We start from the raw sequence: 23,235 nt of genomic DNA on the forward strand, positions 1-23,235 counted from the left end.
CATTCTTGCATTTCCATGATCCTGTTTTAACTTCTCTCCTTGAAGGACTTAGTCCCGTGTGTAGATGTTAAAAGTGGGTGTGATTTCTCCAGCGCCACTTTCCTTAGTCTTTTTCAAGCCAGTAATTTACAGTAAATTCTTTCTTTTCAGTATTAGTAAAATAGATCGCCTTGTAATTTCTACCAGTGCACCACCTCAAGTCTGCCACGAAGCCCCGCAAAGCGGCACACCAGTACGGAAGGATGCGTTGATGGTTGTTGTCACCTTCTTTCAAGCCGTGCCCCTAAAACAGAAGTCCCAGACTCTGGAAAGGGAGGGTTAAAGAAAAAATCATTAAATCACGCCAAAATAAAGTCCATAGTTGGACACAATTGTACTTCAATCAGCTAATTATCAATCAGGGCAAAAAATACAATTTTGCTGAAAATCGAGAATGAATTTTTCCCCATTTTGATGGTAAAAAGCGTTGTTAACCATCACACAGGTCAATCCTGTTCATATATGTGTCAAAAACATGAATTTTACCCTTCCCTTAACCCATGAAGTCACTTCGCTTGTCATTTGACAGGACGTATATCGAAGCGCATGTCTATCCACGTCTGTAGGTGTGCAGACAATACGATTTCAATGATGCATATCATTTAGGGGGTGAAGCATAACTTTTAAGCGTCGTCAACAGAGTCAGTATGGGTAGCAGCAGCAGCATCAGCAGCAGCATGGGCAGCTAAACTCATTATTTCGCTACAGTGGGAATTTTACCTGTTAATACCCCACCCACCAATCCCCACACCGTACTCATCAGTCCGGTCCGCGACTCATGCTCCCCAGATGCGACCATAAATTCGTTACACCACACACACACTCACTTTGTTTTTCACGTGTGCGCGCAAGCGTCCGCGCCCCCACGCCCTCGCACCCCTGTCCCCTCGTGTGTGCGTGTGTACGCGAGCACATGGAGAAGATGGTGGACCACGCGCCAGTTTGTTTGATAGAAGCAGCTGTAGCATTGTCACGCCTCTGTGGGTCGCAATTTGCTCGCATTAACATCTTCCAGGAATCAGGCTTTGTTATGAGTTAGCGCAACCCCAAATGTGAAAAAATTTTGACCTAATAGTACATACTACTTACAAACACATCAGCCGTCAGAGCAAAGTGTATTATAAGGCTGTTGCAAGCTCTCAATAACCTCAAATCTACCTTTATATCCCTCCCTTGAGTCAAGAGTGGCTCATTAGTTGGCATATTTAGGCTGCGAAGAGGGAGAGAATTACCACTTATAAGGTAGATGAATAATTTCGCGCCTTTTTGATAAATAAATTAGGTGTCCTTTACAATCCATGAAGTTCTTTAACCAGACCCAGAGCTGTTGTCAATTTTATCCCCCAAACCTATGTATTTTGCCTAAAAACCCCGCAAGCCTAGTCACCCTTCACTGTCAAATTGCAATATCAAGAAAAATTAGTCGTTATTCCCCAGGGAAGGGGGAAGGCAAAAGATGCGGTTGAGGCAGTACCACTTTCTCCCGAATCCCCGAAATTTTGTATAAAGTCTTCCTCTGGGTGGGAAAGACTTTGATGCGTGTAGTATAAGTACTTGCGTTGACAAGAAGAAACGCCTTTTTAGAGTTGATACCTTAATCCTAGTTGATTTTCCTAGAGAAGTACTTCTTACACACATTTAAGCCGTATGACCTTAAAAAGGGAAGTTCTGGTAAGCAAGTGGATCTGCGGGTGTCCACATACGCACCCACACATACATTACCAGCAGTTTTCAGGAAATGTGGAGACGCGTGCCTTCATTACGCCCCCATTACCCCATTCCCTTACATTGCTTTCTGCTTTCGTTTTATCACATCCCTCCAAACGCTGAACAACCGACTTGACCTAGAGTTACGTCGTCCGCTTTGGAACCTCCAATTTAATCACATCACATCAATTTTTTCATTTTGGTAGGGTAAATTTACCAAACTGATGGTGGTGAAGATCAGAGTGCGCTGGGGATGGCAGAAAAAGGGTGGAGAATACAATGAGGGGTTCCGTACTCTATCTTACCTCACTCTACCCCACTCTGCCACACCTTACCCCACTGAAGCGTACTGAAGCTATAAGAAACGGTTCAAATCAAGCCGAAACAAAAAAATTCTTAAAGCCACTTCACCAAGTCGTTCCAACAACAATCACTAAATCCAATCACCAGATTGTGTTGACTTGATCACCGGTTACTGCAAAGTCGGCAAAGGGGGTTTTGAGGTGGATTATGGTGGATTAAATAGTTCAGATTATACTCCCTTCACACCTGCAATCCACCCACCCTGGCAGTAAGGAATATGCGTCCCATTTACCAGATGCCTTTTTACTGATCCAAGAAGTTGGGCTTCATTCTGCTACCATGGCAACTCACTTTGTGTCCATCATCTCCGAGGTAAGGTGGGTGAAAGCGCCCAGAACTTAGCTAAGAATGTGGATTACTTCTGACCTCCACGATTTGCCCTCCATCTAGCTTTCCATTTCTTCCCTACTTTTGTAATATGATTGCTTCAAGGTTTTCTTTGGGGGTCAAATTGGGGACTACCTCACTCCAAACGGTTTAATTTTACAATGCCAGCATAGTCTACTTCCTACTTATAAGTAGCATTCCATCCCTTCTACATAATTTCCCTTCACATATATATTTATTGTCTTGCCCTTTTGTGTACAAAAGCGTCATATTTTCTCCTCAATTCTCTGAATTGAGGAATGATAGTCTTTTTTTTTCAATTTGAAGTTGTCTACCAATAAGGCTGCTAAATGGGTACAATTGGGGGAGAATTCTTCAATAACCTGGGGGAAATTGTGTGTGTCCATGTGTGTGCGAGTGTGATTCTAGGCTACTCAGACTTCCCCATTCAGTACGGCAGATGTCCCATCCACTGACCCACTTTGGAGTCAGGCAGGAGGAGCAATGAAGCGTAAATTAACTCCCTCTTCCCTAACCTTTTCCCCCTCGCCTTTAATCTCTCTATCTCTCCACCTCTATCTTCTGTTACCTCCTTAGAGTAGGCACCTACTGCTTATTTAGAATTCACAATTTATTGCGCATGTGGTTAACCCATTTTCCTCGTTCAAGTCAAATAGGGACCTCTTACGAAGCGAGAGTTGCACAATCGCCAAGTAAAATAACTGATGTCTGGAAGGTGTCGGTGTGGAGTTGTCGATACGTTTGAGCTCTGCCAGACCAGGTTATCTGTCTATTTGTCACAATTACTTTTGATGTGCAACAAGTTGGGCATAGATTCTCCAGGATAAGACATTCCATTTACTGGAGCTCGACTATCAAGGGTGTGAACGAGGAACCATTACATTTAGATACGCCTCTAATGCACGCACAACCGTTCCACATACGAATTACTCCTATTTTATTACCAAAATGAGAGGTTTTCAGATGGGATAGAAGGCATTTGCACACCTTATTAGAGGTGTAATAGGAATGAGATAAAGGGGACTCCGGCATTTTCAAGAGTCCCGCTTCCACATGCACATTACTCGCTGAAACGTGGCGGCCTTTATTGAAAGGCCAGTAGTGGACGCTAAAATCACAGTACCCTTCCACCTCTGACTGCCAACACTACCATTTTATTAATATCCAGTCACCATTTTGGGGATATTTGAGGATGTTGGGCCTTGAAAATCAGCTTAACTGCAGCAACCAGTAGACACCTTACAACGATCACTCAAAGTAGTTTAGTAAAAAAGTCAAACAATACGAGGAAAGGGGGTAGGAACTGTTTTCTTCCCCTGACACAGGCCCATTCTCCCTTCACCTTGCCTCGATTGCCCCCTTCTTCTCCCTGCCACCAATTGTTCTGCAAGGCAGCAACAGAATGCATGTGCTCTTTCCCTTCCCCCTTCCTCCTCTCCTTACCCTATTCTCCTACTCATAGCCCCATTCTCACCACCGCCACCACTATGCTCGTTAGTCCCAAGTGGGGTGGTACACACTGGTAGAATGACACCTTGCTCCCCCGCCCTTCTTCCCCTCTTTCAGTCCTCGTCTCTGGAGCTCCAAACCCCGGTGGGGATGGAGACGGGGTGGGCAAAATATTTGTATCCTGCTGTGCAAGATGACTCAGAACCGGTCTCTGGAGCAGTGACGTACTCACGCACACGGGCTGGAAAGAGAGGAAAATTTTAAGCTAAGAGAGGAGGGATACAGAGGAGAGCCGCATTTTGGGAGGCAGGTAGAGCTGGTGTACCAAAATCAGTAGAAGTACGTTCTAAGATCTGCTAAAAATCGACGGGAAATTATCTTCATTAATTTATTTAGTGAATTTTTGGCGAGGTCTTAAATTGTATGACCTCGGAGTCTGAATTACCCCTCGATGTGTGGATAGGCGTCTTTAACAGCAACACTTCTGTGGTTTTGATTCAAAAAATACCTCTTTAATACTTTTACCCACTTTTAGTCAGCATTCATGATCTTTCTGACTTGTAGGAGAGATCTTTGGTTTGTGCTTTCCGTGCCTGTAGTGTTGAAGAAAGAATTCCATTTCTTTGCAGTAGGGATGACCTGCGAAAGACGAATCATTAAGGTTTCAATGCTGTCACCTACCTATCCTCGAGGTCAGTGATCACAAAGTGATTTACCATGACAACGAGAAGATGTACGCGTTCTTAGAGTAGCGTGGATGCTCCTCCTGGGGAGATCATTTCCTCCACTGCTAAGGTGGGTGAATCGGGGCTGTAAAGTGAGTATAGGCGGATCTTTTAGTCTTCCAAAGTGAGGTATATTTCCCTCAAAGTACGCTCACAACATGATGAGGTAAACAGGATGCCAAAGCTTCAATTAGTAGAGTTTGTTGAGGCGACTTGAAAATAAGTTGACAAGTGAGAGCTTTTTATGCCCTTTAAGATCACTTCCTATTCTCCAACGGGGCTATTTTGTTAATCAATCGTTCTTCTAAAATCGAAGGATATTCTAGGGAACGCGAGGGTGTGTGGGGCCCACGAAGATGCTTCCTTTTCTCTACCCATCTGCCTTGACTATTTCTAGATCCTAGTAACTTCTTGGGATTAGTGCCGGATCGTTTGGTGAAGAAGGCAATTGGAGTGAAGTAGGGGCTACGGGAGAGGAAAGGGGCTGTATTCTTCATACTTTCAATCAGTTAGTGACACATTCTTGAATGGATCATTCAAAGGTGGTCTTTCACTCCATTACTTGTAACGAAGCAAGACTTCAATTTAAGTTTGTATTTCCATTTTTCCCTTTCCATCCCCCCACTTTGATGAGTTTCCACCGTTTTGGTGCTTCCTATTCGATACAATCATGTCATGTCATTTTGTAGACTTTGAAGCTCCAAGCATGCTGTTCCAAAATAAATTAGAGGGCGGTATCTGCCATGCGAGTCAGGAGCTCCCAAACATCCTCGCCTTGTGCACCTGTCACGAAGACCTTTTAGGAGTCTTCTCTGGATTGCCAAGTCGAGCGCCTAGTCACATCGTTGAAGGCCACATTTGCCGTTTTCAAGCTCGATGTTTTTGAGCACAATGGCTATTGTTTCGGAGGGTTGCTTTGTGGTGTACAGTAGGGTAGAAGGGAAGGGAGCCGAGGGCGTGGAGAGAGATGAGAGTGAAAACGAACATGCGGCTGCACAATAGCCGCCAAACATCACGTAAGGGCTGACCATCTGGTAGGCGACAGGGAAATGGGACATCGACGGGATGGAGGGATAAAGAGCACGTCCACCCTGGCTGCGATGCAGTGCAAGTCCCTGGGGACATGGTCTAGGGGTTGGTTACAATGCCTCTGTCTAAATGATTTTCTCTGCTTGTTGAAAATGAGAATAGTGGAAGATTTGGAAGTCGTGTTCAATCTTTAAGCCATAGATCCATCCACGACGGTGTCCAATCACACTACTCTACTCTTAGTCAATCATTTATTCGCAAAATCCATCAATCTATCAGTCAATCTTGTATCCATCTATCCATCCCGTATCCGTCCCTCCCTCCCTCCTTTCATCCATCTCTAGCGGTGTGTTTTACTGATAAGGCAAAAGTGCCGTCAAAAAGGGTATTTAAAATAAATTTTGACACCTTTGTGGTCTCTTCAGTCTACCGCCTCATACCATTCCCTTGACAGCAGGGCTTTTGTGGACACACCAAGCATCAGTTGTCAAGGCAAGTAGTCAATTTACAAACAGACATTCTGTTAAATTCTCCCACCAAACTCAGTGTGTTAAATTTTTAAAGCAGAAATCTGCCTAAAAAGGAGGCGAAGGCCTTCAATTGACGCGGGCTTTATAAGTTAGAAGTGGTGGGCTGCTTGTGTTCGCGAGGTGAGATGCTGATGAGGTGGATGTAATTGTGTCATCCAATCTTTAAGGTAAATTTTCAAACACCCTTAAGGTACCACCCATCGACAGCAGAATACACAAACCTGCACGGCCTCTACGTAGTTGTAACATAGGGCACATTCAACCGTGTGTAACAAACTTCTACCTTAAGATGATTTAAACATTTGTGTGTGTACAGTGACCGATGGACTGGTCTCGCAAAATATGTTGCAACTGTTTTAATAGGCAGTAAACAAGGCTAAATAATTGCATGTCTTTGAGGGCATTCTTCTTTCAGCAGGCCTCACGTCCAACATGCTTTTAGCCTTAAAGTTTAACAACTCCTAATTACGACCACTTTTTGTATCAGTAAATCATAAATTTTATATTTTACGTCATTTTGAAAGCGTCATGAAACCGCGTAAAAGTTCTATTTTTCTAATAATTTTATTTCCAAAATGTGACTAATTTAACTTTTATTATGAATTACAAGCTACTGAAAATTTATCAGTAGATCCTCTGAACCAAACTATTTCGTTGTATTAATAAGGCAGCTTGAGAAGGATTCCCTGATGTACGGGTTCAAATAAGGTAATTACATATTGATTTCCTTCAAAAATAAGACGTGATCTTGAAATACAAATAAACTTTTAAAAAACTTAAAAGCTAATATATAACAATTAGTGTAGTGATTTCTTGCTATTTTAAAGATTGAATTATTGGAATTTCACCACTGTGATACACACAGGAAGCTTGCAACATTCCAAGTCAATTTCAGCAAGAAAAATTGCAATAGAAGAGACCATAGATGACCATTGAGACAAACTAATGTGTTCCAAGGCAAAGTTACTGGGGTATAAAATTTTTGGTGAGCATGCCGACTCCCAATTGTGGAGCGATATTCCACAGTAAGAGGTGGAATTTCGTGACATGGGATAATGAGATAAGACACTGCATACATAAGGAAATACCAACAAGTCCTTCAGGGGGCGTTTTACAATGCATAAATCATTAAAATCAGTGCGCAACTTATCTCCAACGAGAAGCTTAGCTTGCTTTGGAATCCACCCGACCGCAATCCGTGAAGCAGAAGAAGGCCAATCACATCCAACAAGTTAACCCAATCAACACGAAGGTGGGGGTAAAAGGGGGGAGGGAAGTAGAAGAGAGCCCAATGAGGGCTGCCGTACAGTACCGACAGACCAACTTACATTGAGGTTTTATAATGCATCCACATATATAATTGGACGACTTTACAAATCCATACAAATAGTTACACCTAGGCATTGAAGAAAGCCTTTACGCAGATAAATCGTGACAACATTTTGGGGTCACGCATTACTACTAGGCACAAATTTCTTTCCATTACGCGAGTCACCACGAACGACTTTTCTTTTCTCCCTTTCTGTGGAAAATTATTCGCTTTGACTTATTTGCTATTGGGGCGACAACCTTTTTTCCTTTTTTACAATGCCGTACAAATAAGATACTGGACATCTTGGATTCCCTCGTGTATGTTTACATCGCAATGCAGTCGCAAACGAACGAGCCAAATAATAGAGATCAAACGTTTTTTTGTCCTCTAAAGGTAAACATCCGGATCGTGTGCGCGTTTAGGAGAGGTAATATGTAGTCTGACGCAAAAATTTATTCACTACAGTAAGCCAGTCATTCAGGAGGCTATTCGCTTCATCGGTCTGATGATAAGCAAACCCCTTGACCAGGGCCAAACCGGAAATGGCACCTGAAGTCTAGGTACTTAAGTCACCTTGAAGGGGTTAAAGAAAAAGCCTCCTAGGGGAACAATCGGTCATCTAATATGTTAGCTATGCACCTATGAGGAGTTCAGGATCCGGGGTTAATACGTTCTCAGTAATAAGCGTCAGGGACGTGGTTCCGCGGCCGAAATTGTTCCAGTTTACGGACACGCGATCCGCCTTCTGGCAGTCAAAAGTCCAGCCGCCGATAGACGAGCAGTCTCATCATCGTACTTTGCATTACTGGGCTCTGACATATTCTGTGATAAGGGAATACACTTGCCTGAGATGCGATTTATCACCTACTTAACTTCCTCTTCCCGCGAGATAAGCAAGACCTGCGATTAAGAGGATGTCGCTTTGCCGATGACAAGTGAACAAGCTTTGCGCATCGAAATGCAAGCAAACATTGAGGAAGACGGGAAAACAAATCAAGGGATAAGGGTGAAACAGAAGGCAAATATGGGTAAGAATTGTTAGTGTTCATGACCCGCCATTGGCACGTCCTCAAAGATGTCCTTAACTGTGGTAACTTCACCCTGTTTGATGACTAAACACTGGGTCGGATGCCGTTTAGCTATCTCTGTCGGTTTTGAGGAGAAGGCCCTCTTCACGTCTACTTCGCCTTCTAGGTCAGAGGTGAGACAAGCAGCAGTGTAGAAGGTATAGGTGTCCTTATCTTCCAGTTGTAGTGCACACAGTTTGTTCGGACATCGTAGAAAACCGTCCAGAGCCCAGACTATTCCGTCTCTTCCTGGGAGGTTGTATTCAACCACTTTGGGCTAGGGGGAAGAGGTGAACAATAGTGGTGTAGAATTTCACTAGGCCAAGGAAAGCATCAACAAAATGTAGATAAACTAACGAGTTGTGAGCAACATTATGTTGGTGATTTACGTCTGACGTAAATAAACAACTTCAGCCACCTATTTGTGTTATCAGGCAAATCGTACCAAATGAGGTGACAAGGTAGACCTACCCATTCACTTTTTGGCAATTCATCATACCCGATCCTCATGGTGCCCTTGTCATCCATCCAGAAGATGAGTTCGACACCCGCAGAAGACATAAATCGGTGAACTGAGTTCTTCTCAAAGTAGCCTATGTCACCACCCCATAGGTACAAAGGCACGTGGTTAAGCTTGGCGAACTAGAGAGTAAAAATAGTGCGGTTAAATCGTTGCCTTTTTTGACAGCTGCATAGACTTACATTTTCAGCAAGAGTTGCGTGACCTTCATAACGAGCCAGCTCGGGACTGACCAATTTTTTGCTTAACTGCCTCGAACGCGGATCAATCCATCCCTCGTCAGTGGTGACGAGGTAGAGATTTTTGGGTGCCTTCTTTTTGAACACATATTCTTCCATTTCGGCGATTTTGGTGATGCTGTTGGTGTGACTATTAGGGGAAAAAGAAAGGGCTTGATAAATAGGAGCTTTTTTGTCCTTAGGTGTGTCAAAGCATCCGCTACTTTCCTATTGGTTAGAATGCGCGATCAATTCTCCGCAGCAGATTATTGATTGGTAATAGATGAGCGCGAAATGAAGACTGCTCACTGATTGGTTGAGTAGCTGATTGGTGAGGTGTATTCATTAATCAAAAGCATATATTGCTTTATTTCTATAGCAAAGGTGGTTATCAAGTAATGTTATTGGTTGACAATCAATTTTGAAAGTTTTTCTCATAATAATTATTTGTCTTCTTTTTAATATGGAATCAAAAAGTGAGGGTTTTAAAACAAAAAATAATAATTTTGAGGAGAATAGCTGCTATTAATAAAAAAATTAAAAGTGCTTTTATACAACAATCCTAACAGAAGTAAGGAGACAACTCACGAGAAGTCTTTTCGCTCCTCAAGAATGTTGGTGATATTCTTCTCCGGCATGACATTAATTCTCGAGGTCTTGTAAATGGATGTATTTTTCAGTTTGAGGGGTTGAAGGTTGTTCACTGGCGAGTAGTGCCAGTTGAGCTAAAGGAAGAAAAAAAGTGTAAAATGGATGGATAAAATTCGTGGGTAAGAGAATGAATAAACAGATTAACCCTTATATTGCCACCTCCATCTACTCACCGTGGAACCCATTTTCCCCTTTGTAAAATACGTCGTCTCATAGAGATAGTTGTTGCGATTATTCGACCGATGACCATCTGTATGTCCCGAAAAATCTTGAATATTTGCCAAGTTTCCATTGTGCTTCACAATGTGGTAGCGAGCCACCTCACAACGGTACTCCTTATCTACCTGAAAACGTTGGTACTCCGGTCTGAACTGTGCGTATCCACTCCACCCTGCAACGAGAAGACCATGAGAAGACGTTAGCTTATCACTTCTTTCCACTGGCTTAAATTTCTGGAAGTAACTCACAATCGAAGGCTGAGTTTTCTGGTGCAATTACTGCATACTGGCTCGCATCATCCATATAAAGATCGCATTCACGAAGCACATCGATGAACTTGTCAATGTTTTGATACTTGGCGCATTCTGGACGATCCATTAAGTCCTTCAGCGTCAACTCTGCAAACCAACGAGACATACGTAAGTCTTCTTATTTAGCTTGTGTAGAATAAAACGTTCGTAAACCGTGTCACACATCTGTGACGCTTAGTCTTCCTACGAGTGAATTGTGTATTCTTCAGTACACGAAACATAAATAGGACCAACGGCTCTCTGATTTGCGAGTCTGAAAGGTTCCACTTAATTTTTCTACCTATAGCCCAAAGTTAGCAAAACATGCAGGCATTCGAGGACGTCTGCTAAATCGTCACAAAAAAATTTTTAAACAACCTGCCAATCTGACGAGAGACTACGTAGTAGTAGTAGTAGTCGCCCGGAACTCCAAATTACGCTACAGCGCTGTGCATGTTTCCAAAGCATATCATTTCTTCGGAGGTGCCACATCACCAAGGCCAACTTCTACCTACTCGATCTTGACTCTTTCGGCCGATTGGGTCTACACCGGATACTGATCAACAATCCTACTCGCTCCAATAGATCCACTATTTACCGAAGTCAAATGAGTTAAGGACCAACTCGATTACTTACGCGACATGGGAATAACCGGACTACGGATGACATGAACAACGCCATTAGCTGCCATCAGATCCGCTTGTCTGTCGACAAATTCATGCGTATCACCACAGGCATCAGTGATTTTGCGTATCTCCTGCCGGTTGCTCGGGTTGACACTGCATTCTACTTTCATTAGCTGACCTTGCATGTCGGTGAATGTCTGCTGCCCCTTGATTATATTCGAGGTACACTTGAGTCCTTTGCTCACGTGACTGGCAGCAATCTGAGGATGAAGAAACAGACTGCCTAAGCTCATCTTCGGGTGAGAGGGAAAAATACTGCACACCAATCAGAGACGGTGCCTTACAGCCTCAAGTTGTTCACGGTTGTATCGTCCACGAAGACTGGACCAGGAGTCGGAAGTGGGTGCGGTGACGGTGTAAAAGTGACCACCTTCAACTCTGCTCAAATCTTGCTGCAACTCCTGCGGTAAAGCATTGGCAAATTCAAAGGTCTCTGGATTGGATTGCAAAAGACTCATCACAGAGTTCTTGTTCAAGTTTCCAAGACCGGAACGCGGCACCAGAGGCTGCAAAAATTGGGAAAGGTGGGGGGGGGGAGGTGTCAAATTTCCCATAATTTGATGGTTTTTGGAAGAAAAATGAGTGACGACACAAACTTACGCGACGAATAATGTGAATAAGACCAGATTTGCATTCAATGTCTGCCTGACTGATCTCTGTACATTCGACATTGACGCTCTGGGATTAAAAAATACGAGAAAGTAACCCAATTTCGCCCGTTTACTGATTCAAGAGATAAGGGGAGAAACTTGCCCCATAGGTGGTGCGAGAGATCTCTATATCCTCATCGTTATATATAGACTTGAGTTTGACGCCGGTTCTTAGGTCGTCGGCGTAGTGACGACCCTTGGCCACATGGTAACTCACGGTCCGAGTGTTGCTGAAATGATTTAAGTAGTGTGGCAAACGACGGTTTTTAGGTTGTGAGGTCTACCAACCATAAGAAAACCTCTTCGATTCATAAGACTAAAGAACATAAAAAGGGACAACTGGTAGAAGTCCTAAAAGATTTTCCAATTTTTCTACTTTCTGAACACCTTCAAAGATGACATCAAATCTACCCACCCTCCGTAGATGCGATCCAAATCTCCACCATCTTCCGGCAGCGGCACAAAGATGGTGTAGGGCTGACCACTCCTTTGTGTCAATTCAGGGTAATTCTTCAAGTAGGAGGCAAACTTTCTGAACCCTAGACAACACACAAATGCAAGGGGTGAATGATGTTTAGCAATATAGGACGGAAACCCACTTTTTTGGGGTTGTGCCGACTTTGTGCATTAGCGTTTTGAGGGAGGCCTACTCCCGCGAGAAGCTGAACATGCGCAGGACCGCCACTTCTTCTCCAAAATATCCTGTCATATAATATTCCAAGGGATAGAGAATCATTCTGACTCACGACTGGATGTAAAGCTAGACAAGTGTGACTGACCAGCATTTTCACCACGCAATTGGTTGGCGTTGGGGTAGAGAAGGAAAAAGGGGCAGTCACGAAACAATTGTGGTGATGCAGACAATAACTTTCGTTGTAAGTGGGCATACAATTTGGGAGGTATTTTGAGTCACCCCTTTTGCTTGTCCTTTTACATAAGAAGTCATTTGCCACTTCTGCTCTGGCAAATTTAGAGCAACTTCGGGAAAAAAATGACGTGCAATCCTATTCAACGTGACACGGACCCTTGATTATTACTTTATTACTTGCCGTGGCAGCCTTCTTTCACGTCTCCCTCCGGCGTCACTAATACGTGACGCGTGATTTTTAAATTCAAAATGATAACTGATTGCATAAAATCGAAAAAACTGGAGACTGTTCTGTAATTAAGAAGAATTTTTCCCTATTTTGTTTTTTTACTTACATAAAATGACAACACATCTTGCCGGTTTTGTAGTGGCTGATTTTCCCCTGAGACCGCAAGGTAACGAATGTGTGATACTTCCGGATAACGGAACTTTAAGTAGTTGGTAAATATGAAATTTGATTATTTATTGGAGAGCAATCCATGAAGCCTACCAAGTTCTTCGATCACCGATGGGCAGTCGTCAAACTGAGGGATGAGTTTACCACAGGGATTAGAGCTGGGTCCGCCTAGTGGTTCATTACTGTGCTGGAAACCACTGCAGCATCTGTAGTCGAATTCCCTATAGAGTGAGAAACAAAGCTAATGGGTGAGGAGGTAATTGGGGGAGATTGTAATGAGAAGTACTTGAAGAATAGGGTGGACTCACAATTCCTTGCCACAACGTTTGGTCTTAAAGGGATCACAACCGCTGTAGATTGGAGTTCCGTCAGCCAGCAGCCAGGAAGCACACATTCGATAGCTGTTGAAGAAATGTAGGTGCTAGTACCAAATAGATTTCTAGACATATATTTCCCTTATTCTGACTTTACAAGGAGTAAGTTTTTACACAGTGCCGTCATAAGTGAGGCATCCGATTCTCGGAAATCCTCACTAGACCTGCAGCCCGCACCACTTTTACATCAGCTTGTTACAAATGAAGGAGAAGAGCGCCTTTAGGGAGAGATGGGGCCAAGGTTCAAAAGGTGAAGAAGAGTTATGTGACCACGCGGAATCTTCACTCTCCACACTTCTGATTACTTGACATTAAACCATTCTGCCATGTTGCCACGTCTTATGACAGCTTCGGGGAGGACTTGGGGGAAGAGAGGGAGGTATTATAAAGAATCCATAACTCGAAGGTTGGGGAAGTGACAGAATAAGAGAATTCAGGGATTCATGCGTGGGTTGATTTCTTCAATAAAAGGCAAAAAAATACACGGTCAATATTTCAACTACAACTTAAGAGTCTGTGAAAATGCACGACCATAAGATAAGAGTAGCATATGCCGGAAGAAATTCCGAGAAAGGAAGGAATTAATTCAACTTTAACCTACCCATATTGATCAGGCTTTGCATACTGCGGTGGGCTGGGATTCTGTTCAAACCTAATCGCAGTGACCGTTGAAAGGCAGATGTAGGCGAGGACGAGCAGAGCCACTCCCATCTTCTTGTCACTAGAGCTGTGCGTCGAGTAGTTTAGAATTTGGGGTCCTCCAACTACTACCGACTGGTAATGATCAGGCCAGTGTGCTGGTATTGGCTCCTTGCTTCTAGCAAATAAATACAAGGCGAGAGCACCCCTGCCACCATTAGTAGGATTGGTGTATAAACAACCGAAGGCGACTAAAGTGACAAGGTGGTGTGGTGGCGGTTCGTGTCAGTGATGAGAAAAATCCACATTATCACAACCAAAGAAGCTGGTGACGATTGAGTCATCGATCGGCGCCTCCACATGATCAACAATGTGTCACGGATCTTTCAGACGATGAAAATAATGATGCTGAGGACACTGGTGTCGAGTTTGAGAGTTGCTGAATAAATGGTTGATGGTAAATAATACAAAATATAAATGTCGGATACGCGTCATTTGACCCCTATGGCAAATGCATTTCAAAACAGCACGTATTTTGTTCTTATTTTTGCTGTTATGTTGTGCTGACTACAAAAAAAGGTGCACTGAAAATGAGTCATCTTATACGTTTACCATCAGGATGTCGGGGGCAATGTGACTACCACTGACCAAATGCTATAGCACTCTAATGTGGCACCTGCTATTGGACCAAGACAAGAATAATACAACAAATGTGTAATTAAATGGATCTTTTTAGGTGCCAAGCAATCCGATTACGCCAATTCCATGGATGTTCTAGCATCAATGGTACCTGAGACCGGGGGAGGGACGAACATTGCTTATTCTTAAAAACCCCTTACTGCACAATATCAACTGTCTTTAAGTAGACAATCATCTAGAGCAACAGGGATCACATTTCGGAGGCCTAACAAAGTACTAGCGAAAAGAGCTTATAAGGATCTAGTAGAGTTTTTGCTAATCGCTGTTGCTGCAAGTGTTTGCGAACGCCGATCGTTAGAAGAGGAATGTTTCTGACGAAGAGCTGTTATTGAGAGAATAGAGGAATCTAGGGCCACAAAAGGCTTTATTAGGGCTAACAACAATTACTATAACTCTGCAATTATAGTTTGCCATATGAAACTGAATATAATAGGCAAAGGCTCACCGAATGTCCTTTAAAAATTCCAAAAATATAATTTAGTTAGCAATAAAATAGTTATTACTCCATTTTGCTGTTAATTAAAATTTCTATTTTGGAAAGGACTTTTGGCTCGTTAGATTAGCTTTTTAACTTATTGGTGATATTTCATTGTTGATAGTTCAAATGGGTAAGGTCAACTCGTACCCTATTTGAAACAGCTGTCGGCATGTGACTAGCCGCAATGGTTCGTTGTTTCACGATTTGTGTCATTTTTTTCATTTAGACAGACAAAAGTTCACAAAAATACAATTCGTATTGCTCTAAAAGAACGGCTGGTGAGGCATTTGGAGAGAGACTTATGACGGGTGTTCCAGAATGCTATAATTACGGTGTCTTTTTTGACGATGGGTACGATTACATGAAACACATGAAGTCAATGGAAGAGTTTGTTCGGGATCCAAACTACGTAAGTGAATATGCACGTGATCTTTTCGGTAGGTATTTCTGGCCTACCATATCGCGCCTTGACTTTTATAACTGGTTTTTAGAATGAATGATGCACATTATTGTTCTCGGCCTATCTATTTGTGTTTTGTTATTTCCAATAAGTGCATAATTTTAAGGTGCGACTTCTTTTATATTTGACGTTTGAGTTCCTGGCTAGTTTGAAAGTCTGCCTTGGACTAGGTCATTGAGAACGAAGAAGATACCGTAATTCCGGATAATTATGCTCCTCCTGCTGTTGAGATGGTCGTTTCGGATGATCCAGTGGACGACGATTTTGAGATTCCCTCAGACGACGAGTTGATAACGGATGGAGGTGAATTAGAGGACAATTTCGTCGAATTGGCGGGTGGAAAGCGCATGCGCCTAAATGATGACGATGACGACGATGACACGACCAGTGATAGCTACGAGATTCGGGGCGAAAAACCTATTCCCTCAACTGCTAATCTACCCCTTCACAAAATACGCTTGATGGAACGCTACTTGTGGGGTGCAGAGGCTGATGAAATGCCCATGGAAGATCTCTACGAGGTATCCGGCCGCAAAAGTTCTGTTGCCGCTGCTGCCGCAAGAAAGGGCCGCCCGCTGACGGAAGGAGAAGAACTTCTTGAAAAGCAATTTGATAAGGTGATTGTTCCCTCCTCATCACTCTGTAACCCATCCTCCTCTGCACTGCTTAATTATCTTGCTTCCTTTTCGTAGCTAATGCAAGTGACAAAATCCAGGAGTGGATACGATGTTCGTTCAACCATGTCCGGTACCTCAGTCATGAGTGAGAATTTGCAGTCAGCCGTTCGGGCAGACGATCTCATGATATCAAAGCGGTAACAATGATGTCCACAAAATATTGCCTACTCATTGTTAATTAAACCACAATTATGATTTTCTTTATGTTCTTGAAGGAATCCTCAAACTGACGATTGGGAATGTCCTGATGGCCCCCTTAAAAAGGCAACTCTTGGTCGTTTGGAAGAAATGTCAGAATCTGATAGAGATGAGGACCCGCTGAGGGACTGGGTGGGCAAGGGAAAAGTCACCGTGGACACAATTAATTCCAGTCATCAAGGTGAGGGAGTGGGTATGCCTTCCGCTAAACGAATCTAATTTTCCTTGAAACAATTAATCTTGATTATTCCCCATTTCTAGTAGCAGACGACGGAACGGTAAAAGAGCCAGAAATTCTCGCCATGCCCAAAGGCAAGCCACGCTCCAAACCAGCGAAGACTAAAGTGGTAGATATTAGTTCGTCCTTGGAGAGTGAGAGAGGCAGCGATGACGAACCAGAAGTTGCTGATGAAGTGGATTTTCATCGCCGATTGAAGGGGGAGACAGCAGAAGAGAAGCGAGCACGCAAGGCTGCTCTCAAGGCGCAGAAACGGGAACGGCAACGGGTAAAGAAGGCAAACAGGGCCAACTTTCGACGGGAAGAGATGCTACAGTCTAAGGCGAGTAAATCAGGGGCGACGATCGGGGGACGAATTTTTATGGACGACTGAGGCTGTGCTGTACAAAATGGTTCATTTTTTGTGTCCGGTAGACCTATTTTTTGAAATAAATGTGCTTGCAAATGCGTATGAAGTGTTGAGGTGGTTTTATTGCTTCGTGAATAACATCGGTTTTAGGTGGTACGAGTTAGATTCTGCGGTTCGGCTTTTACTTTCTCTGGGGGATATTGATGCCTTCCAGGGCTGATTTTGGCAACTTCTTCGAAAAGACCAGTCGCAGCCTTGGCGTTTCTGGTACGTAGAAAGGGCAAGGATAAGGTCCATAAAATACCATTGTTATTTCCTCGGTTGTCCTTTTCCTTGCCAAAAAGGTTCTCCCCTCTTCCCCTGCTGTGCTACGAGGCACATACGCATATACAAACGAGTACGTAATCCCGCCTTTCGCGTGCACGTGCGCACGTAGCACTGCTACCAGTCTCCTTATTGGCTGCATTCGGAGCTTGCCTCTCTTCTGATTAGCTGAATGTGACAACATTTCGCTCTCGTACACGCGTGATTACTGCGCACCATGTGGCGGTGGCGGTGGCTTGTCGTGGCTACGGTGAACTGTTCCGCTTCCTGCTTTCTTCGAGGCCCATGAGCAACCCTTCGAGTGAGGTAATTCGCTCTCATTTTCCCCACCTAACTGTTCATTTTCCTGTCTGTTGACAAATCTTTGTTAAATTCAATAATTGACAGAAAAATCGATAATCGGGAGTTAAGTGGGCCTTCGAGGGCGAGGAAAGGTGGCACAACTTTACTCAGGGATTAGATTGATTATCGATTGCTTTCCACTACTTGTTGTCACTTGTCATAAAACGGGGTGGAAGAGGGAAGCTCCTTAAATTTTCCATTCCCCATACGGTTCGGGTGCCTGCACCTGCCTACCTACCCCCACTCCACCTAACTGAAATGTCACCTTCTTTTTGTTACTCCAGTTGCGAGCTTTGACGCAAAGAGCGGTTGGTCAACATATTATGAAGTACCTCCAAATTACGGACCGCTGGAGTTGTCTTCAAGTCTTTCCCACTTGGCGAGGTCTGGTAGCAACCCCTGTGATTCTAGCCCAGGGGTCAGAGAGGAATCGTCTCAAAATTACAAGGCAGTTGACTAACTCCGAAGAGAAATCTAATCTGCTCGTGCGAGATGAAAAGGGTTTCAGTCTCTTCGTGGAGATTCTTAACACCCTACGATTTACTGGTTCGCTGTCCTTAAATCTTGTCTCTATGGATCTACGCGCTACTGTCCTTTCAATCAGCGATCTTAATGACCTCTTGTCTGGCCCGAAGGTGGTGGTGTTTCAGCACCTAGAAAGTGTGTCGGCAACTCTACAACACACCCAGTTCTTTCCCACTGAATCACACGCCTCCTGGGCTGGAAACACCCCGGTTTTGACAGGACCTATTCCTCTACTTCCTCGTCTCAAATCGCTGAACGTTTTCATCATTCCAAAATTGTCGATCAATAGTACTCCACTGGCAAAGCTTCTGCGACTCGCTCTGAATGCCAGCAGCATCACACTGCGAGATAGAGACAGCTCCAACCCCCCGCGCGGTGGTCAACCCTTCTCTTGGTATACGCGTCACAACTTTCCACAAAGTTATCCAAATTTGAAACACCTTTCCGCCTCCATCTACACGGAATTTTTGACTGCCATGCTGATGGAAACTAGGGGGGATTATAAGACTTGGTTCCCAGCGCTGGAAAAACTGACGCTTTTTGACCAGAGCAATTATATGAAGCGTCAGGACTTGGAAGAGTACAAAGACATCTTCAAAGGCATTACCGTTGAGGTGCCGCCCTACACGGTGAGTAGTGGGCGAAGTGGCCATGAGTGAAATGACTATAAGAAATAGCCTCAGGTTCATGAATTCACTTTTGCTTACTTTCAGCGTTTCCTAGATGGAGTAGTGACTAGCGTCTTCTAATCCGATCTCGACAATCGCTCTTTCTGCTATCAATGCTGCCTTTTCTACTTCAAGCACTGTTATTCTTTTGCCCTAAAGATGTACATTAAAATTATTTTTTTAAGTGGATGGTTTTGAGTCAGAAGGGTTGGGTTAGGATGGAATGCAACCCTATTCTTTCGGACGAGTTAATAATCTTGAACATCCGCATAGTTGGGTAAGAGGGTACCCGCTGGTTAACAATCGAGCCTCACCGACAGGCCGGCTTCCCTGAGTAACTAAATCAGCTGTTGCGGTGGCTTATTCACTAGCTATTTCTCGAATTTCTGCCAAGTTGATGGACTAGCTCACACCGAAAAAAACTGACTTTCATGCAGCCATGGGAGACGACCTCCAACATCAGTAACGTAGAACTGTCAAATTACGCCTTTGCAGTCTTCAAGGAGGGTCATCCACGAAGAGCAAGGAATGTACAGTCTTATTCACGACCGTTTGTGGCTTGTAAGGTTACCGAACCATCCACACTGTCTAGGAATGATTGGTGAAGAATGGAAGTACAAACTGAATACTAACGAGCACGCATGACGCGACAAATGCCTGAGTGTGAGGAGAAGGCGCCAAACTGGGCGATGGGTGATTTGGTTCAAAACAGGACAATGTGTGAAAGGTTTAGAAAAGCTCAATGACGTGTGACAGGTGCATTTACGTAGAACTAGTGCCTCAGAAAAGCCTTTTTTTGGAACAGCTGATAGTCAAACAAAATTAAAAGCAAAAGTGATGGTGGAATTTCTTTAGCTTTAATGGATGGCATTATCTGCACTGAAAACGCAAAGTGAAATGGCGACATAGTATTCAAAAAGTCTTTAAATTAAAAAGGCATAGAAAATCTTTGCCAAGTATAAAAAGATAGTGACGGAATTAAACAAATTGGGCTTTTATGCATAGTACTTGGACGTGGAAATATTTGCGTAAAGGACAAAAAATTGATTAGCTGGCAGATCAAGCAAAAAAAGGGCATTAAAAAATATCAAGCTCAGAAAACATGGTGAAGCTATTCTCTTCGGGGCTATCAAAAGACATGCCAAAAGAAGTGTGAAGTTTAAGTGTTAGTAAAAATGACTTTCGTGCCTTTCAAATTAGTGTAAATTTGTATTTTTTGTTTTTAAAAATCTGTACGTTGCGGTTTTAAGGCATAAATGTATGCTTTGAGAATTTTGAACATATTTGTTTAAGTTGTCAAGGTAACTTCTGGCCTATATGAAATCGCATGATCGCAGAGACCGCAGTGGCCTGTGTTCGTCTTACTAAACATAGGATTGCTAAATTGTAGCTTATAAAGCAAAGTTAACTTTAAAGGTTTGTTTCGTTAACTTAGCTTTTTCAAGTGTTTCTTTTACTGCACCCATGATCAAGTTTTCATCTCATTTCTATATTGTGCTGATATTTTATACGATTGCTAAAGCGTTGTTTGAATCAACGCGTTTGGGTCACCGATTTACAGTGCTCTCCGATTTTGTAGACCTAACTCTGTCATCAGAGATAGTTTGCAAAGGCAAAATTCTGGACCTAATTCTTTTGACTGTAACTAATCTTCCATGTTTCACTCAGTGTCAGTGCCTATTTAGATTTAGCTTTAAAACAATTTGTGCTAAATGGTTTGACTATATGGCGCAATGATTTTGCACACACTTATACTGGTACCAGTCTTCGTTGAAATCATCCACTTAGACTTCGTTATGTAAGTTTAGGCATTTGGACATTTAGGAAAACCGCATCATTTCAAATTTGTCTGCAATATTTTGGTGAAATCACTGTTTTTTTACCATGGCTAAAGTGCTTTATCGTCTTTGTATTTCTTTGCCACTCGCTGATCTCATTTGAATTCTTATTCATATTCATATAAAATACCTCTTTAAAAGCAGTATACCGGTGTTGTTTTAATGGAAATTTGCGAACTTTTCACCTCTATTACCCTAGTTTTTTCACATCAGTGTAATTAATGTCATCCACCAGGGTGTTATTGTATCAAGTACCTCGATACTCACTAACGCCCCTCACTATTAGCTATGCCTTTAGGGTAAATTTCATTTGGAAATTGATTATGTGTAAAAGATATTGAGTCACTTTTGCTGGTATAATTTTCTCATCGATTTGGGTCATACCTACACACCAGTCGTGCCTTTTTTTCCTCCTCGCAGGTTCCAATGCTATGAGTAGCTATGTCCTTGTGATCGGTTTCCATCACAAGAAGGGCACATCTGTGGAATATGTATACCCAGAGCTAGAGACCGGTCTAGATCTCCCCCCAGCTTGGACCTGCATTCCACCTACGGCACTTCCAGATGGTGCTCACAATTTTGACAGAGGTTTGCTAAGATAAAAGTGTCACTTGTTCTCCCAGATTCCATCTTCTTTACTGTACCCTCCTTGGAGCTAAAACCCACGACATTGTTCGGTGTTGCTTGTTATCGACAAATTGATGCTAAAGTAAAGCTGATCTGTTGGGTCCTTTCTTATTTTCCATTGCTTCTGGTGAAAGCATATCCCAATTTTCTTCTAGGATTTCTCAAGTCGAACACCGGATCTGACACGGAACACTGTGCAAAAGAGTGTTGTCTTCTTATCCCACGCTGTAGGTTGCTTCTTGACCTTCACCCTCTGAAATGTACTAGGGAGGTTAAAGACGATCATTTTTAAATTGTGTTACAGGCATTGTTTGGTCTTATATCAAGCCTACTGGATGACATCACGGACGCATTTATCGCTGCTGCATCGAGTAAGGAGGGCTACTCACTCCTTCGAAGGGGTTTTGTGGATATTGTACTAGCTGTAGACAGAGCTGTTTGCTCCCCACTGTACGAAAGTAAGTCATCATTCACTTTCCACCCTACTTAGTACCCATCTTTCTACCTTTACGTATTGGAATAAGTGATACCAAGCCCTCTTGAAATGATTGTGTAATTAAGAGCTTGAGAGACTTTAATCTGATTAGTAGAGAGTGGAAAGCACTGTGATGCGTTAAGTAATTCATCAGTCGAATACTTCTCAACACCTGTTTGGTTGACATGTTTTTTGATGGATTAAGCATCAAAATCTCACATTAGCAATCCAAAATAAACATCCAAAATTGTGCTTTCAAAAAGGACCCCGGGAGCTATGTAATTGCTACTGACATTTTAGATGATTGCCCCAAGTCTCAGATCTTGCAAAAAGGGAATAGAGCCACAACTCCCAGTGTGGGAAGTTATTCTCCTTTTTGAAATTATCTCCCCGTCTAATTGACACTATAAATGGAACGTTCTTTCTTTGATCCTACCGCTCAACAGAGGCAGGGGTTAAATTAGACCTTTGTGAAGAAGGGCATTTGTGGTGGGAAGTAATTTTTCGATTTACCATTTCAGGCTGTAGCTTTTTCTTCTGTGAGAAGGGAGGGGGGTGGGCTTCGATTTCGTCACTGATAGCTCCTGAGCCCTAGTATGGAGGATTTGGAATTGCTATGTGGATAGCATCCTCTGTGGCGCAATATACTTAGAGTCATGATAACATGCTATGGTTTTTTGCAAGTGGGTGTTTAGACTCGTATCTACTCACCTTCATCTCCTTCTCGCTTTTATTTCTTATCTATCTATCTGTCTGTATCGTAACCATGACGTCCATAAAGTGGGAATGAGAAGACGGAAGTGGTAGAGGTAGTGGCACTTTTCACCTCTCATTCTAATGTGCAAATCGCCTCGCAAATAAGTCTTGTATTTTTCCGCCAAAAACAGCACTTTCCTCAAACTGATTTAGTAGTTCTGAATGTTTTTGGAGAGGTTCATTTTGATCACCATCGAGTACTGGAGTACCCCATTGATCAGGCAAATCTTGGCCGGAATTATTTGACGTTCAGTCGGGAATTTTAATATAAACCATTTCGTCTGCTGTGCACCACACCTACACACTCACCCAAAGTAGCCTTCTGGACAGAAAGAGGTGCGTGGCTTGAAAGTGCGGAATGAATAAAGAGTGGGTTGTTTGTGGATGATCGATGATACGCTTATTCTCCAAACTCTTGTCAGAACATAAATGTCACTTCCCATCACGGGTCAATCGGTCAGTAAGCCACACAGTCAGTCAATTCACCCAGACAGTCAACT

The 23,235-nt window shown here is 43.0% G+C and overlaps 2 protein-coding genes across 2 annotated transcripts in view; one reads left to right on the forward strand and one right to left on the reverse strand. All coding sequences in view use genetic code 11, as the record gives it.

Moving 5' to 3' along the window:
• Positions 1-5,464: 5,464 nt before the first annotated feature.
• EGR_05356 (Transforming growth factor-beta-induced protein ig-h3) lies at positions 5,465-14,153 on the reverse strand (the record flags this gene model as incomplete). Its single annotated transcript, XM_024494605.1, has 16 exons — positions 5,465-5,759; positions 8,230-8,324; positions 8,568-8,846; positions 9,041-9,211; positions 9,272-9,458; positions 9,896-10,032; positions 10,132-10,349; positions 10,426-10,575; positions 11,104-11,353; positions 11,438-11,659; positions 11,754-11,809; positions 11,903-12,033; positions 12,219-12,342; positions 13,162-13,289; positions 13,377-13,469; positions 14,044-14,153. 16 exons carry the CDS (start codon positions 14,151-14,153, stop codon positions 5,465-5,467), a joined length of 2,646 nt encoding a protein of 881 aa, XP_024350932.1.
• Positions 14,154-15,559: 1,406 nt separating this feature from the next.
• The window catches only part of EGR_05357 (Late secretory pathway protein AVL9), a gene marked incomplete at both ends in the record, with an annotated part of 19,697 nt that continues 12,021 nt past the window's right edge, over positions 15,560-23,235 (forward strand). Inside the window, 12 exons of the mRNA XM_024494606.1 lie at positions 15,560-15,667; positions 15,889-16,335; positions 16,411-16,532; positions 16,611-16,774; positions 16,861-17,099; positions 17,673-17,810; positions 18,131-19,000; positions 20,377-20,425; positions 21,298-21,465; positions 21,501-21,586; positions 21,660-21,731; positions 21,809-21,962. Of these exons, the coding sequence (XP_024350933.1) occupies positions 15,560-15,667; positions 15,889-16,335; positions 16,411-16,532; positions 16,611-16,774; positions 16,861-17,099; positions 17,673-17,810; positions 18,131-19,000; positions 20,377-20,425; positions 21,298-21,465; positions 21,501-21,586; positions 21,660-21,731; positions 21,809-21,962 (2,617 nt within the window). The remainder of the gene's footprint in view (positions 15,668-15,888; positions 16,336-16,410; positions 16,533-16,610; positions 16,775-16,860; positions 17,100-17,672; positions 17,811-18,130; positions 19,001-20,376; positions 20,426-21,297; positions 21,466-21,500; positions 21,587-21,659; positions 21,732-21,808; positions 21,963-23,235) is intronic.

Source organism: Echinococcus granulosus (assembly GCF_000524195.1).
Source record: "Echinococcus granulosus chromosome Unknown EG_S00039, whole genome shotgun sequence".
NCBI lineage: Eukaryota > Metazoa > Platyhelminthes > Cestoda > Cyclophyllidea > Taeniidae > Echinococcus > Echinococcus granulosus.